Here is an 18298-nt window from a genome sequence, read left to right on the forward strand (position 1 = left end):
CCTCCCTCAAGGTGGTAAAACATCCGGGCATCCCCTGGGCAACTTCCTTGCAGATGGCCAATTGTCGCACACCAGAAGTGACTTGAGGTTTCTCAAGTCGCTCCTGACACAGAAAAAAAAAATCTCAATAGGAAAACATTACAGGACTCCCAGGTGATCTTTTAAGTTTTCAAACCATCTCCAATATGGTTTAAAATGTCAACACAGGCCCGTAGCCAGGATTTTGATTCGGGGGGGGGGGGGGCTCAGTTTGATGGGGGGGCTGTGTCTGGGTGAAAGAGGGTCTGCCCTAGCAAACCTTTTGCATCATTACCCCAATACCCCCATGCATATGGGGTATATTGAGAATGGTGATCAGATCATGATATTAATAAACATAACAGTTTAAATAATGTACCAGTAAGGCCTTCTCGCATACCACCATGAGAATTTCGGCTACATGACTTTATAGTAACTCAAACAAATGTAACATCAGTATCCAATAAATTCATATCCTTGGATGCGCCTACACTGCAGAATTAAAGCAGTTTGACCCCACTTTAACTGCCACAGTTTGGTGCTGTGTTATTCTGAAGTGTGTATTCAGCACTCTTTGTCACAGTAGGCTAAAGACTTTGTAACACTACAACGCCAATAATCCCATAACATTGAACCATGGCAACTAAAGTAGTTTCAAATTTTATTAATTTTACAATGTAGGTGCACTCCTTGTCTACCATGACTGAAAGTCCCAGCAGACTATTCTTGACACTCTCTTTACAATCCTAATGACACTAAGAGGCACTTACCATAGATTCAGACATTGTTACCTAAAGAGTCATTCAAACAAACCTAAGCAGAACTGCACAAGCTAGAGAGCAAAAACAAACTGTCTGTCAAACCTTAATGTCTAGCAAATAAGCAAACAGATTAGCACATTTATGGCTCCTGCTCTTCCACTTGCTGAAGGATGCTGTCATAACAGAGCACTCTGTTCTAAACACCGTCTATGTAAAGACTGGTTCAGACATGAAGATAGCTCATTCAATGGTTCACAGCTGGATGAAAATTCTTCTATGGTGTTAATCTGCATTACAAATGCATGCCATCACTGAATACTGCAATTAGGTTATGGGCATGAAAATGTGAACTCATCCAATTTCTCTGAAATGTTTTGGCTTAACTTCTATAGATATCCCATGCTTTTCCTGCATAATTTTGTTCCCTAATGAAGTACCGGTATCTAATGCACAAACTGTAAAGGGCATTTTAATAATGGAACGTTTCTCCTAATGTACTGCCATGAATACCTTTCTTACTATAAAAGTAGCATATAAATTCAAAGCACTATGCTGAGCTTGCCATTCCATTGACCTTTGTATTTTAGTTTCAAATACACCAATTCTATCTTCATTATTTTTAGAAAATGAAAAACAGTTCTACGTTTTATTATATTTATCTCCTCCAAACAGTAATTCCATCCTATCCCAACTCAAGCCTTAAAAAAAAGAATTAAAGGTTTACCTTCAGTTTTTTCAGCTGTCCTTCTATATCAATTTCTAAAGAAGGAAACATTGACTTGTACTGATGAGCCAGATTCTTAAATCTGTAAAATATCAATAACTTAGAAAAGCACATGCAGACTATTTCACAAGTGATTTTTCCTGTTTAACAGCCCCTGACTACAAGGCACAGAATGCCATAAGGCAAATTATTCTCTAACAAAGGTCATACAGGTAAGGAGGATGGTCTAACACTAGCAGAAGATAAGGAGACCCGAGTGGCGCAATGAGTTAAATCCTTGTGCCAGCAAGACTGCTGACCAAAAGGTTGGTGGTTCAAATCTGGGGACCAGGGTGAGCTCCTGTCTGTCAGCTCCAACTTCTCATGTGGGGACATGAGAGAAGCCTCCCACAGGATGGTAAAACATCCGGCTGTCCCCTGGGCAACATCCTTGCAAACTGCCAATTCTCTCACACCAGATACGACTTGCAGTTTCTCAAGTTGCTCCTGGCATGAAAAAAAAAAACCTAGCAGATCTGTTCTACGCAATTCCCAAAACTCAGTTCATATGAAATAACACTCTTATGTATTTAATGGATTTATACCCCATCTTTAATCTAGAATGACGCACACTTATATCTTGAGTAGATTCTACATCTTCCTCCCTAGGTTTAAACAGTTTGCAAGAAGGTTTTTTGAAAAAACCGCAAAGCAGAAATTTCCACCCCAGAACTATCAATTCTAGTTTATGTATTTCAGCAGGATACCTGGAAGAAAATTCATCAAAGTCTGCAAGAAGATCACAAACTCGAAGACCTGTTCGTGCCGCTTTGGAAGAATAGGTTGGTCCGATACCTTTCTTTGTTGTGCCAATGCTAGGGAAAGAAGAAAAATGAATAGCATCATACACTGCACTAAAATACCTCATGATACATTTTTGTTTTGTGATAAGAACAATTTGGAATGATATTTTTCAATTTATAATTAAAATCCTAAAACATAGGATTTTACCCTGACTTATTTCAGTGCTGGAATCATTTCAGATACTGGAAGGAAAGCAATGAGTCTTCAACCTCTTTAGAGCTATGAGACCCATGACACCTTGTATTTTAAATGGTGTGTGACTACTTTGTGACTTTTTGATACTAGGTGGGACTTCTGCATCTTCAACTATTCTACAAAGGAAGGAATTTGTGTTGGTACTCCAAGATGCAGAAGTAAAACACCATATTTGTCAGAAATATTAAAAATTAACTAGGTATTTTTCATTACAAAAATGCAAGTCAAACACTGAAAGCGTGCTTAAATTAATAGCTCAGCAAAAGCTGTAGTTCTATATAAGCAGGTGTGTCTGTAGCTTAGTAGACCTCTGTGTTAGTTTGCCTCAGTGAGAGAAAGGTCTCAGTCTATGAGAAGGCCTCACAGTATGAGGCAAGCCTTAATTTGTGAGAGAAGGCCTGTGAGAGAAGTCTGTGAGAGAAGCCTCTGTGTGGAGGTAGGCCTTAGTCTGTGAGAAAGCCTCAGAGTGCAAGAAGGCCTGGTGTGAGAAGCTTCGGTGAGAGAAGCTCCAGGTTTAACGCCTTGTGTGTAAAGCTGTGTGTAAAAAGCTACTGTGTGAAGCTCCAGTGTAAGTTCTGTGTGAGAGGAGGCTCTGTGAGAGCAAAGCTGTTTATCTGCACGAGGAAGAAGCACAGTGTGGAAGCAAGGAAGGAAGGAAGTATAAAGAACTTCATTTGTGTTATAGAAACCTTGTTCTTGTAAATAGTGCAACCATGTTATTTTACTACAAACAAAAGCCTCCCATGGAAGAGATAACATTGGTCTGTGTGTTTTTGTTCTTTTTATCACTTTGGGCTCCTGGTGCTGGGTCACGCTGCTGCTAATACGTTACTCTGCTATACATTCATGGGGAGGGTCTTTTGTTAATAAACACACTCGCTCAACAATATTTTCTATACAAGAAAAAGGCGACACTCCCTTGCATATCTGATTCCCATTTCTTTTGGGAGAAGATGAAATCCAATCAAAGTGGTAGTTCCAGTGGGGTACATTCCTGGCTTAGATTAGGGCCCAACTCATTATTTCAAGATCTATCATGTATAAAACAGGTAAGAGTCATTAAACACTGGCAGTAGGGTTCCCAACAAATTATCCTGTGTATTATCCGTTTCTTCAAGCAATGTATAGACCACTTCAGATAGATAAACAATATGTTGAAGCATCATCTTCAACCTTGCCGTTTTTTATATTTGGCACCATTCTATCTTGCAGAACAGTCAACAAGAAGCATAGGAATAAATTATAAAGTATGAAATATGAAGATTCCTAACCACTCCCACATTTCTATTGCCTAAACTACTTCCTAACCAGATCTGTGGGGCTCTAAGGAAGGCCGGATGACAGATTTCAGCCTTCCCTTTGCAACATCTTTCTCTAGACCTCATCTGCACTAGGGTAGAGCTTCCCAAACATTTCCTGATGGTGGCACACTTTTTAGACATGTATCATTCTGTGACACAGTAATTCAGTTTTACCGGCAAACCAGAGGTTAAATCAACCCCTTGTAAGAAATATGGATACATAAATAAATTGCAATAATGAAATTCAGTGGGACACAACAGATCTCATGAAAACCTTTCATTTATATATATTTTCAAATATATATAAATTTCATTATTTGTTTATTTCACATAGACTCAGGGCTTCCTGGTTACGTTCCTGCAACATATCTGCACATTGCAGCCAACATACTAAAGTGTCGCGACACAGAGTTTGGAAAGCTCTGCACTAGGGATTAGTCATACATATTCAGTTACATAAAGCTCTATTCTGCAGGCACAACTTATTTATTTCAGCAAATACACCACTAACTATCTTTACAGTACACTTTGTACACCACTCTATGCAGGTCTATGTCTGAGGCTGCTGCACATTTGCTTGTTTTCAGTACCTCAATGCCAGATTTTCAGGACTGTTCTAAATAGGTCAACAGGATATCACTTTCCAGCTCACTGACCTATCTAATGTAACAGGCAAAATAGAGGCTTGGCTGGCATGAGCCAGGAGGAAAAGAAACATGCATGTCAGTGCATCCACAGTCTTTTAAGACACCCGGAGCTCTTCCCAATCACCAGCAATGGAGGACAGGTTTGATCCTACACTGGAGAAATCCCTTCTTCTTACAGCTTGTTTTTTCTTAGCTTATGCATATCTTCATGCATAAAGAGAAAGAGGCAGAACAATCTGCAGACATACTACAACTAAACATGCAGAATAATACATGTGCTTAGGGAAATATACAAGCAGTAGAGTAGAATGGATGAAATGCATTGTTTTAGGGATTCTTCTTCGCAACTGCCAATGCAATGTTATTCCTGGATGCAGAAGGGCAGACTGGCTTCACATTAATTCTGGTTGAGCACTAGCAGCTCATAAGCTATGCAAAAATGTTTATGAAGACCCTATCTGATCTGGTTTCTCCAAGGTCCACATCAACTAACCAATGATGCAGCAATAATGCAGATTACAAGCAGGAACTGCACCATTTCAACAAATAGGCAGGCCAAGCATACTTTTTTTTAATTAATTCCAAATCTATATAAAAAAAAAACCTCTTGAATCTCTTCTATTGTAGCTCACAAAGTCTGCCTCAAGAGATGTAATCCATTTGTTTCAGGGCTTCTGCATTGGAAGTGTGTTGAAAATGTTAGAATTTCCCTCAACTCTGGATGAACGTATTAGTGAACCAATTCACCAACATCACCTACAACTCCTCCTGAGGTTATTTGTCATACATAACAACAGAACCTATAGGAGCAGGACTTTCAACTCTCCCAGTGCCATCCAACAATCTATAACAAGATTACTGTTTCAATAGAACATAGCAAATGCAGCCAGAAAGTGATGTGCTCCTTCTTGTTGTGTACCTTCATGTTATTTCCATCTTAGAATTATCATAAGGTGACTCTATTACTGGGAGTTCACGGCAAGATTTGATCAGAGGGAGGGGTTGTCTTTGCCTTCTTCAGAGGCTGATTGCAACTTGCCCAAATGCTGGAAATCAGGGTTCAAATACTATAGAAACCTTCTGGGTAAAAATATAGAAAAGGTTTCTATAGTATTTGAACCCTGTTTTCCTGCATTAAAGTCTAACACTCAAACCACTACACCACTCTTATCTTAGCCTATTCCTATTCAATATCCAGCAACTCCTTAATGCCCAATTTCTTCTTCGCAATCGGATAAATAATTTGTTACATTTTAGTTACAACAGAATAAATGACTACTGAAGGACAGTAACTAGTTCTCTAGCTCAAAAGTAAGCAGTTTGAATCCGGGGAGCGGGGTGAGTTCCCGTATGTCAGCTCCAGCTTCTCATGCAGGGGCATGAGAGAAGACTCCCACAGGATGGTAAATCATCCAGGCATCCCCTGGACAACATCCCTGCAGACAGCCCATTCTCTCACAACAGAAGCAACTTGTAGTTTCTGAAGTCACTCCTGACACAAAAAAAGCTCAAAAGTAGGCAACATGCAGCTTGTGTGTATTTCCCACCACCACCAGGTTTCTGTCACCATCTGAATTTCTGTATTTCTTTCAGAAAAACTTTGAATCCCAGCAGAATCAGGGACACATTGGGTTTGCAAGGAAACCATTAAGATTTAGGCAGAAACTATGACAACATTAAGGTACAGCTCTCTGTGCATTACAGAACCAGAGAATGAAGTTGCCCATCCCAGTTCTATGCGTGAAAACAATTTGGTACTTCAAAGAGTCTACCAGCAGAGGCTGAGGTCAAAGTAAATTCCTGAATAATGTGGCACAGAAGAAAGAAAATGAAAAGGCGAAGAGAAATCCAATCTCTACTGAATAAGTCTCAATAAAAACATTGGGATGGACCCTAGGGGACAGAGCTTTATGGGATCTATATAGGGAATGAAAGTATATTAAGTGTCAGGTGAAACAGTAGTACCACCATCAGCATTAAAGGAATCATGCAGGGTTTGAGGGAGAAAAATCTGAAACCCACTGCGCCCCTATTCCTGATCTATTTCTAGGAATGGCAGAAAATTAGTATCATATTTAAAAATCAGCAGGAGCCCTTCCCACTGGTTACCAATACTGAATAACTTATACCCAAACCAAGATCTAAGCATGCCACATTTAAGACCAACATGTTACTATGTCATCTGTGCTCCCTTGTAAATTTAGAACTTGTCCATGCGAAGGAAGTGCCTCTAAAAGGTTGTACAGTTTTTACATGATGAACATTAATACGTATGTTTGGCATTTATTTTTCTGACTTATGCCACATCTAGTAGCAAAATTCATGTATACCAAGATATATAATTACTTTTTCCCCTCTTGTGCTTGCCGCTGCACTTCTTGAAGTCCATCAACTGCCTGGTGAAAATCAAACACTGTATGGCAGAAGAAAAGCCACAGGGAAAAAGAGTCAAAGGACAGGAAAAATGCTTTTCAGGTATCACATGCACCATTACGATTTTGCCGCAACGAAGGAACTAAGTTAAATAAGCATAGGCAATTATTAGTAACATCATTTGTTAAAGTAAAAGAATTACAAATGATGTGGGAAAACTAATTCTGATGTATCATGTTGAATGAATTAATTATGGATTACTTAACTATGAGCATTCATAAGTATAACTCTACTTAGTTCAAATAATTGATCTGGATAGCAAATAAAATTCACAGAAAATTAACTGGATCAATTTTTTGTTTGTATAAAGGCTTTCTTGTCCTAGTCAATACTTACCAATGTGTGCTCTGTCGGATATAATGAGTCTTTTCTCCCAATCTCTTAAACCTGTCAGAAGAAAGGCAATGCCAATTACAAAGTGCCTGCCCCCAAAAGACCCAGAGCAGTGTTCATGCAGCTTTCTTAGCCTCTAATCATGAGCAGAAGCAGATAAATCAGCTGTGGGGTGCAGCCTTTAGGTCGCTTTGTAAAGAGGACAAAGTTCACAAAATTAGCTAGCAATTCAACCATTGCCCACAGATTTCCCCACAAAATGTACCAAAGCAGCCAAAGACTAATTCCCCAGAAAGCCTGCTTCAGAATTGGAGCTATACCATATGTTTTCCCCCCTTCTATATGCTTGAAATACTACTTGCTACATTCAAGTAGCAAGTAATATTTCAAGTGGTGCAGTGGGTTGAACCACTGAGCTGCTGAACTTGCTGACTAGAAGGTTGGTGGTTTGAGTAAGGGGAGAAGGGTGAGCTCCCACTGTTAGGCCAAGCTTCTGACAACCTAGGAGTTCGAAAACATGCAAATGTGAGAAGATCAATAGGTACCACTGTGGTAGGAAAGTAACGACACTCCATGCAGTTATGCTAGCCACATGACCTTGGAGGAGTCTACAGACAATGCCGGCTCTTTGGCATAGAAATGGAGATGAGTAACAACCCCCAGAGTCAGACATGACTAGACTTAATGTCAGGGGAAACCTTTACCTTAACCTACATTCAAAAAGCCAAACTCTGTGGCAGGACTATACAATTTGCAGATAGTTTTCCATAACATTAGGAATCACTATAATCAGTGGGTCAGTTTTTTCTGCTACAGAATTTATTAAAACCTCCACAAGAAGAGTAAAACTCATATGATAAAGAAAACATTATCCACGTATAAGATACATACCTTTTTTCTCATTTTTTTCAGCTTCTTCAAATAAGCCTGGAAGATGTATAACTACTCCATTTCCTAAAAGATACACACATGTTTGTTTTTTATTTTAGTTTTATTTTCCAATTTTTTAATTTTTTTAAACGATCATATTGCGGAAATTACAGTTTAATTGAGATCAAATACAAAACATTGGTATGATTGCTTTCTCTCCTTCCCACAAAGTTCAAAGACAGTTCCCATTCCTTAATAAAGTTTTTTTAAAAAAACAGGAAATCAAATAGTCATTTTTAATAGTCATACACCAAATATTTGAAAATACAATTGGGTCAAAAATGTTTTCCATCTCCTCCAAACTGAAATCTTATAATAAGGTGACTGGTTGTCTGAATGAATTAATAAATGAATGTCCCACCTTTCTCCCAAGGTGGAATTTGAGGTGGATTCAAGGTTGTTATGGAGTGGTCTTCTAAGAGACAACCATTCCCAAAACATCTGTCACAATACCCTACATTCCTACAAATATTTGCTTTCTTTCCACAAACCACTTTGCCAGCAAGGCTAGAAGACAAGACAACAATGAAATGAAAACTGCAAAGAGTAACCCTACATGAGGAATATTTCACTGGTCTTTACTGAGGGGATGGGACAGAGGGAGTCAATGCCCTGCAACACTAATGACCACTATACCTGTCCTTAAGCTCACCTTAAGACTTCTTTGCATGCTTAATATTAACCAACGTAATCACCAAGCCAAGGAAAACAGAGTCCCCATCACATATGAATCTAGTGCAAAACTCTTTAAAAAAAAACACTGATAGTGTCATTTCAAATGAGTCATTCATCCAACTTCAAATGAAATAACACATTCCACAGATCACAGTACAATATATTTGGCATCATGCTTAATGTCTGAAAATGAGTACAGGGATCAAACAAATGCCTGATTTTTGAAACAAATAATTCCATCTCACTTGTATATATCAAAATCTCATATTGCAAGAAAGCAATCTGGTTACAGGCAGCAAAGTGGGGAATTGCAGATGCTGTTGGATTGCAGCTTCCATTAGTTATATCCAGTTAACATGCTGGACCAAGATATCTGTGACTGCCAATTACAGATAGAGCTACTTGTGCCGAAACAAGCAAGGAACGGCCCAGCTTTTAACAAATTCAGTTTTAAGGTTATATAAAGCTGCTAATTAAATTACAGGAGCAACTGCAAATCATACTGAAGATACAGCAAGGAAAGTAAGAAAGTGGAATGATTCCTATCTTTTTGAATCTATGAGCAAGAAAAGGCTCACCTGAATTCACTTCTAACTGAAATTTCTTTGGAAAACAACATATGGCCATTAGAGAAATCACATTTGCTTCCACAAAACAGTGGGCAGGGATAGAGGGAATGAAAAAGAGCTGAGAGTTTAATCTCATCTTGCTGTTTAATAGTAGTAGTAGTAGTAGTAGTAATAATAATAATAATAATAATAATAATAATAATATATTTCTAGACTGCCCTCTCTCTCCGGAGGGACTCTGGGCAGTTTACACATAAAAAGGCAAACATTCAATGTCTCAAAATAGGTGGAAACACATCAAATAATACAAAATAATGAAGAGTAACAACTGAAAATTTACAAGGAATTAAAAATCAAAATAAAATAAAACACAAACAAAACCAATATGAATGCAATCTCAGTTGTCAAACTGCATAGAGTAACACACATCATCACTATTTATTTTCAAACTAGGGCCTAAAGTCTACAAACTGGACAGTAATACTTACCAATAAATGAAATGGCCTTTGGATTAATTATACCACTAGGAAAAAGGTGAAAATCATATTCTTTCCCATCAACAACGACAGTGTGGCCTGCATTATTTCCACCCTGCCAAAAGAAAAAGTTAAAGAATGTAAACTACTTTTTTCTATCAGTAAAGAACCAATCCATTTGGATCCCTAGTCTGTGGCCAAGTTTTCATTATTTTTATTATTTATTTATTTATTTATTTACCTTACTTATATACTTATATACTTTAAGTATACTTAAATACTTTAAATATTTATATCTTGAAATGGAATAATATAGGGGGAAGGTAGATGTATACATCACAAGTTAGTACAATTCCCTTTGAGGCAAAAGTATTATATTGAATATTAGTTCAATGAAATTCAGGGGAATCAATGTCTTACTTGTAATCTTGATATGTGTCTACTTAGAAGTAAGCTCTATTAAATGTAATGAGGTATACTCCTACATACAGAAGCATCGGATTTTTGTCTGAGTCTAGGTCCAGTCCACTGAGTTACATCATAGCCTTATGTTTTTAAAATTATTATTTCCAAAATATATATGCCACTGCTCAAGATGGCTCACACCAACTAATGAAACAGAATAAAACAGGACAATCTCACAGGCACTCTAGTCCAGTGGTTCTCTAATTTAGGTTTTCCAGGTGTTTAGTTCCCTTCTACACTGCCATATAAAATCCAGATTATCAAGTTTGAACTGGTTTATATGGCAGTGTAGACTAATACAATCTAGTTCAAAGCAGATAATACGGATTATCTGCTTTGATAATCTGGATTATATAGTAGTATAGAAGGGACCTCAGTCACCTTGGCCAAAAGTCAAGGATTTGGGAACCTGAAGTCAAAAAGAAAAAAGAACCACATTTTGAGAACCACTGGTTTTGTTCAAACCAGCCAAAGCAAGAAATTCCTCAGTACAACTCCCTTATTAGGTACTAGCTGTGCCCTGCCACGCGTTGCTGTGGCCTATAGTAAAACTTATCAGAGTTGAGGTAGATATCTGGACTATTATGAAAGAGAGGTACTTACCTATTCCTTCCCCCTTTTCCTCCCCCTTTCTTTCCTTTCTTCCTTCTCTACCTCTTTCTTTCTTTCACTACTTGGTTTCATCCTTCTCTCTTTCCTTCATTCCCTCCCCCTTTCTTCCTTTGTCTTTCTTCCCTCCCTGTTTGCTTCCTTCTTTCACTTTTTATTTCCTTTTATTTTACCACCATCATAACAATAACAATAATGCAATGCATTGCCTCTGGGACCTGACACCTCTCCCATTCCCCCTAAAAGGGTCTCATAGGAACAATAGCATAATAATAATAATAATAATAATAATAATAATAATAATAATAATAGAAATAACAACCTTTACCCGCCACGTGTTGCTGTGGCCAATCTTCCCTCTTTCTCTCCTTCTTTCCCTCCTTCCTTCCCTCCCATCTTTCCTTCTCCTCTTCTTTCTCTATCTCTTTCCTTCCTTCCCCCTTTTTCTTTCTTTTCTGCTGTCTCTCTTTTCTTTCCTCCCATCTTTCCTTTTCTTTCCTTTTCTTCTTCCTTCTTTCTCTAACTTTCCTTCCTTCCCCCTTTTTCTTTACCTCCCTTTCTCTTTCTTCCTTCTTTCCTTCCTTCCTGTCTTTCCTAGATTTTGACAGGGCGGGAAGGGGCGGGGTGGGGTTTGGAGGTGGCCTGAAGTAAAAGGAGGTAAGATTGGGGTGGGGGAGTGATGGAGCGTGGGGTTGTGTGTGTGTGTGCAGCGGCGGGGGGAGTGATGGAGCGTGGGGTTGTGTGTGTGTGTGCGGCGGCGGGGGGGGGGGAGTGATGGAGCGTGGGGTTGTGTGTGTGTGTGCGGCGGCGGGGGGAGTGGGGTTGCGTGTGTGCGTGCGGCGGCGGGGGGAGTGATGGAGCGTGGGGTTGCGTGTGTGTGTGCGGCAGCGGGGGGAGTGGGATTGCGTGTGTGCGTGCGGCAGCGGGGGAAGTGATGGAGTGTGGGGTTGCGTGTGTGTGTGCGGCGGCGGGGGGAGTGGGGTTGCGTGTGTGCGGCGGCGGGGGGAGTGATGGAGTGTGGGGTTGTGTGTGTGTGTGCGGCAGGGGTGTGTGTGTGTGCGGGAAGCGGCGCGGCGGGGCTTGGAGTGGGCATGGTTTCCGCAGAGGGAACGTTGGCCGGAAGGGCATGTGCGCGCGCCAGGGAACTTGCGGCTGGGCGCCAATGCGCATGCTCAGTTGTTTTGCCGTTTTGTGAGTGTGTTGTTGTGTTGTTTTTCATTTTGAGTAGATACGTTTGTACCTTGTGGGTTGTGTTATGAGCATGGGAATTTTGGTTAAGTTTCGTTGGGGGGTTTTTGAGTTTTGTTTTTTTGCCATTTTGAGTGTGTTGTTGTGTTGTTTTTCATTTTGAGTAGATATGTTTGTACCTTGTGGGTTGTGTTATGAGCATGGGAATTTTGGTTAAGTTTCGTTGGGGTTTTTTTGAGTTTTATTCTTTTGCCGTTTTGTGAGTGTGTTGTTGTGTTGTTTTTCATTTTGAGTAGATATGTTTGTACCTTGTGGGTTGTGTTATGGGCATGGGAATTTGGGTTAAGTTTCGTTGGGCGATTTTTGAGTTTTGTTGTTTTGCCGTTTTGTGAGTGTGTTGTTGTGTTGTTTTTCATTTTGAGTAGATATGTTTGTACCTTGTGGGTTGTGTTATGGGCATGGGAATTTTGGTTAAGTTTCGTTGGGGGGTTTTTGAGTTTTGTTTCCTCGTTGGATGCCCCTAACAAATTTATATATATAGATTAATACAGCTTCCGATTTAAAACCTCTATGCAAATATACAAGTATGAGAAAGGCAAACCATATGAATATGACAACACAGAAATCAGTTACTAGCTAGTCAATTGTTACCCAGGATAATAAACTTCTTTCTGTGATGTACACTGAAAGCCAGCCTTGTTTTCTTACTGCGCTCTGGTAACTTTAAACTTGACCTTCTCATATAATACTGGTGATCGTGAAGCAATTTTATCAGTACCCAAAGGAGAAGCCCGAGTTTAAAATAGCAGTGTCACCATGTAGTTTTAAATCCTCCACAGATGAAAGAACCCTCCACAAGTGAGTCTTGTTATTCACAAGCAACTTAGCGCCTAACAGGTGTTTTCTTTCTACTTTTCTACAGTTTTCTAGTTTTAAGAAGGACCCCTGAAAGAAAATGTAAAGTTATTGTATGTGTGGATAAAATGGGAAATCCCTGCATGACTGACTTCCTTAGAGGCAGGACAGATACAATAGGTAAATCTGATCAAATATATGAATACTTTGCAAGACATTTAATTTTTTCCAGTTCATTTAACATTAAGGAGACCACAGCCAAAAACGTTTTAAAAGGACTGAAACGACTCTTTGGCATTTTTTCTATGAACATCCACATCACATCATTCCCTATTTTATCCCTCTATCTTTCTGCCTTCCACTTTCAGAAAATACACTGCAACCTTTTTGCAGCAGATGTGTGGGATTTCTTATTTATATTTATTTATATATCACTTTTTGTTGTGGCTCAGTCTGAGCCTGAGCTTTGTGAACCTGCTCAGGACGAGGAGGCTGATGGGTTACAGATTTTTGAACAGTGAGTCAAATAAGGCAGACAGTGTCGATTCTGAGGAAGAGACAGCATTTCTGTTCCCTAGAGAAAGGAATGTGTTTTCAGATAAAGATAGTGAAACTTCGGAGCTCCAGGTGGAGGCTCCTTCTGAGAGCGCTGGGCCTCCTGGTTCCCAGGGCGACCAGGCCCAGCTGGGCGAAGATAATGAGCTAGGCAGCCTTAAAGATAGTAGTGGAGATTTTATTAGAGAAGACCAGTTGCAATTAAGAGTTCGAAGAAGCGCATACCTTGCCAACAAGCGTGAAGCTAGAGGTCAACGTAATGCTTTTATGTTGGGGAAACTTATTTAATGATTTGGCCGAAGGGCATTTGCTGTCAGTCCAATGTTGCTTCTTCCCCTGGTAACTTCTGTGGATTTACCTTGGCTTTTACGGAAAGCTTCTGTCTCTTTGGGAGTTTGATTTTAATCCTGACTTTTTGGAGACCTTGTCTTGCTGCCATGAACGCTTGTGTAACCCATGCTTAAAGGCTATGCTTCATGTTATTCGCCTTTGAAACCTGGATACCTTGCTTTTGCATTTAAGACTCTGTTTTGCTCATTGAACTTTACCTCTTTATTTCCCTGTTTTGATTTTGCTTTTTCTCAATAAAACTACAAAACCTACAGCCTTGGTGTGTGATGGTGTCTTGAGCAAAGTGAATCTATCCTAAGTTGCGACACTTTTTTCCTGGTTTGGAACTCAAGACAGCTTAGAACAATCAAGAGACATCACTAAAAGTTTAAAATAAGACTGCCCATAACGTTAAAACGAATTTTAAAAAAATTAATTCTTAAAAATGACAAAGCATAGTATAATTCTGCAAGACTTTATCCCCTTGAGTAGCCAGCCCTTAGTCCTCCTGATTTTATTTTTAAACAACCTGCCTGCAGAAGGATAACAGAGAAGGTGGCAATCTAACCTGTCTTGGAAAGAAGTCCCGAAGCCTGGGAGCAGCCACTAAGTAACATTCTAATGAATGCCTTGCAAACCTCTGGTAAATACATTTATTTTAGTAACAACTACAGATTTTGTTTGTCCACATTTCATATTTGTATTTTCTTTAACTAAGGCCTTCAGGTTACACTGTTACCCTCAAAAAGCATGTGTTTTCTATGTGTTTTCTTTTTGTTTGTTTTGTATGTGTAATCAATTTCCATTAGTTCTAATAGTATGCAGTCGTGTAGTTTTAATAGTTCTATACATCTAAAAACTTGTTTGTGTGTATTCTTTTGTTTTTTTCTTGAATAAAAATACTTTTTAAAGAAAGCACATTTAATCTATCTGTCTGACTTCCTTCTAAGTGAAAGCACATCAAGGAAGTCATTCAACAACCTGTCCAAACGCATCTCCCCCTATGAACCATCACGGAAATTAAGATCCTCCGGGGAGGCCCTGCTTTCCGTCCCGCCATTGTCAACAGCACGATTGGTGGGGACAAGAGACAGGGCCTTCTCAGTGATTGCTCCCTGGCTATGGAACTCCCTTCCTGGTGAGATCAGATCGGCCCCCTCCCTCCTGTCCTTTAGAAGGATGATAAAAACTTGGCTGTGGGACCAAGCTTTCGGGACAGGGCAATAAAGCAGCAATAAGAAAGATGACCAGGGCAATTAGATTTGATGCGGATGACTAGGACAGTTTTAAATGGTGCATTTTAATATTTCGATAAATGTTTTTTAATGTTTATGTATTGTATGTGAATTTGTGTCCCAGCATTGAATGTGTGCCGTGTATATGCTGAGTCCCCTTCGGGGTGAGAAGGGCGGAATATAAATGTTTTAAATAAATAAAATAAATAATTTCTTTCTTTCCTAGAAATGTGATGCAGACTGGTAGTCAATGGCTTCTGGACTGTTTAAACTACAAGTTCAAAAATATATATCATATAGGTTGCTGTGAGTTTTCTGGGCTGCATGGCCATGCTCCAGAAGCATTCTCTCAACTACTGAGGATGCCTGCCATAGAAGTGGGCGAAACATCAGGAGAGAATGCTTCTGGAACATGGCCAAACAGCCCGGAAGACTCACAGCAACCCAGTGATTCTGGCCATGAAAGCCTTTGACAACATGTATATCATATATTAACCTAAAAAGGGCTTATGGGGAAATCCTGCTAAAACAACATCTGCATGTATTACTGATTGCTTGTTTTAACCAGAATTAGTGCTTCTTTTTGTTCTCATTGTTCAGAGAAAAAGGCTCCTTGTTAAAACAAGGTCTTTTTCTAGCTTCCTTGAATTAATCATCAGCCAACTAATTTCCCCTTGGAGTGGTTTTTACCTTTTCTACTCTGTGGAATACATTCTATCTGCAATTCCATTATAGCTTTAAATTAAATTCAACATCATAAAGAGAATTAAACTCAATAACGGGCTGTAACTCACTCAAGTTTTCTGTTGAACTTTCATTTCTTTGTTTCTTTTTTATTAGAATGCTGCTTTGAGAGTGTATCTTAACTTCCTGCTGATGTTGTGTATTTCTCCATGCCACAAGACTAGTCAGAAGCATGCCTCACTTTCAGTCTGACATTTCTGGCACAACAGAACTGCATCACCGAGAGAAAAGGAAGTACATATTTTGAACTATGCTAAAAAAAAAATCACCTTATTCACATACTGACGACTAAAAATGTTCAATGCAAATCTGGAAGTACAGATTTACAGAAAACGTAAAAAGCTAACCAACAGATAATACAGACATGCCTCAATTAACAAAATCTCTGTCAAAGAAACTCATTTTCCAAAGTATTTTTACAAAAGCTCACATACCCCCTCCACCAGTTTCTTGTCTTCTGTCTAGACAAGAAACGTTTTGTTTTGCAACACTAGCACTGGAACGATGGTGAATGAGGGCTAGAAAAGAACAGACTTGCCGTGTCGGCAATAAACAATGCAATAAATCTTGACCTGGAAAGAATGGGATTCTGTTCTAGGTCACCCTAAAGTAGCTTACGTACCACAGACAAGGTGTAAACAGCTGACTTCAGAATCACTTACTGAAAATGTATAAAGAACAGGGGGAAAGAGGGGGAAAGCAGATTGGCCTGCCTCACCAGTGACCCTGGCATGTTGAGAAAGAATAGACCTGGAGGTTTCATCAACAAAATGGAAACCATAAGTAGAGGCTTTTGAATGAAAATAATCATCCTGAGATGCATTTTGGAAGAGGCCTCCAAGCAGTCTCTAGAATATTCAAAATGTTTTTCTTTGAGTTATCTGACTTTGCTGTTTTCATTGTTAGTTTGAATTAAAAATTGCTGAAACACATTGAGCTGCTCTTCTTTGTGATGCCTATTATGCCTATTTCTACCTCTGGTCCCAAAGTTCCTGTTAAAGAATAAAACCTGGGGACACAACTCCTTCCTTAACTGAGGCATACTTATATTCCTAAACCATGACTTCCGAAGTCACAGAATTAAAATTTGAAGAAATGTAATTTGGAAAATAAATCTAAGTCTTTTAAAATCCATGGTAAAAAGTGACTAAGGCCCCTTCTACTCTGCCCTATATCCTAGTAAGTAAGAGTAAGCATGAACAAAAAACAACTGATGGACAAATGACTAACAAACTGGATATCTAGAGATCACAAGCGGCCCTTGGGCAGACCTTGTACTCAATAGGACAAACCAACGGTTAAGATATTCGACTAGAAATGGAAAAGAAAAGCACTGGATCGTATATTTTGGCAAGAGTTAGATTTACATGAAGCCCAACAGAGTGGATCAACGACAAATCAAATTGAATTGAATCAAATAAACGACTTAAGATTTTTATTCTGCTCTTCTTTAAAGTTGCTAAGGGCTATTGATATTCTCCCCCTCATCACTGTGTTCTCAGAAACACTCTGGGAGGTGGGCTAGGCAGGGAGAACAGCCCACACAAAATCACCCTGGATGCATCTACATTGTAGAAATAATGAAGTTTGATGCCACTTTAACTGTCCCGGCTGAATGCCATAGCATCTTGGGATTTTAGTTTGGTAAAACATTAGCAGAGAAGACTACAGATCTTTTAAAACTATAAATCCTACGAACCTATAGGACTGAGCAGTTAAAGTGGTGCCAAGCTGCATTGACTGGCAGTACAGATGCACCCTAGGTGAACATCACAGTCTAAGAAGATGAACATCATTCTAACCAAGACTAATCTGATTATCAACATAACAGTCAAACCTCCCCACCCTTGCTTATATATCACCATTGCTTATACATCACACCTAGCTTAGTTCACAACAATGCAATTTATTCAAAAATGCTTTTACACCACTTGATCTTATTTTTTAAAAACAATCCCAAAGCACTTTTCAATCGTTAAAAGTAAACCAGCAAAAAAGAACGCATGGAGAAAACAATGCCAAGCAACCAATAAAACTTTTTATTAAAACCACACAAGGTAATTTTATGAATGGAAAAACTATCAGATTATTTGCAAGCCTCACACCAGCCTGTTAAACCAATTTCCTTTATTGAAAAATAGACTCCCATCATATAATAAACTAAATGAGAGCACCTGGCATCACCAGCCCACCACTTAAACCTCTAGAACAGAGCTTTCCAAACTGCACGTCACAATGCATACAGTCATCTGCAGTGGGTAGGTGTGCCGACGAACGTCACAAGAAACCTGAGTCAATATGAAACAAGCAATACAGAAATGAAAGGTTTTCATAAGATATATTGTGTCCCCATACATTTCATCATTAAAATTTACTCTATTTATGTGTCCATCTCACACACATTGGTTTAAC

General features: G+C 39.1%; 1 protein-coding gene across 1 annotated transcript in view; it reads right to left on the minus strand.

The window, feature by feature from the left end:
• The window catches only part of ADSS1 (adenylosuccinate synthase 1), a 39796-nt gene that overhangs the window by 14414 nt on the left and 7084 nt on the right, over positions 1-18298 (minus strand). The window contains exons 2-7 of the mRNA XM_060754581.2: positions 9918-10020; positions 8147-8209; positions 7259-7309; positions 6836-6902; positions 2250-2357; positions 1504-1585 (exon numbers count right to left, since the gene is read on the minus strand). Coding sequence (XP_060610564.2) covers positions 1504-1585; positions 2250-2357; positions 6836-6902; positions 7259-7309; positions 8147-8209; positions 9918-10020 — 474 coding nt within the window. The remainder of the gene's footprint in view (positions 1-1503; positions 1586-2249; positions 2358-6835; positions 6903-7258; positions 7310-8146; positions 8210-9917; positions 10021-18298) is intronic.

The sequence above is a fragment of the Anolis sagrei genome, chromosome 1, assembly GCF_037176765.1.
Source record: "Anolis sagrei isolate rAnoSag1 chromosome 1, rAnoSag1.mat, whole genome shotgun sequence".
Taxonomy (NCBI): Eukaryota; Metazoa; Chordata; class Lepidosauria; order Squamata; family Dactyloidae; genus Anolis; species Anolis sagrei.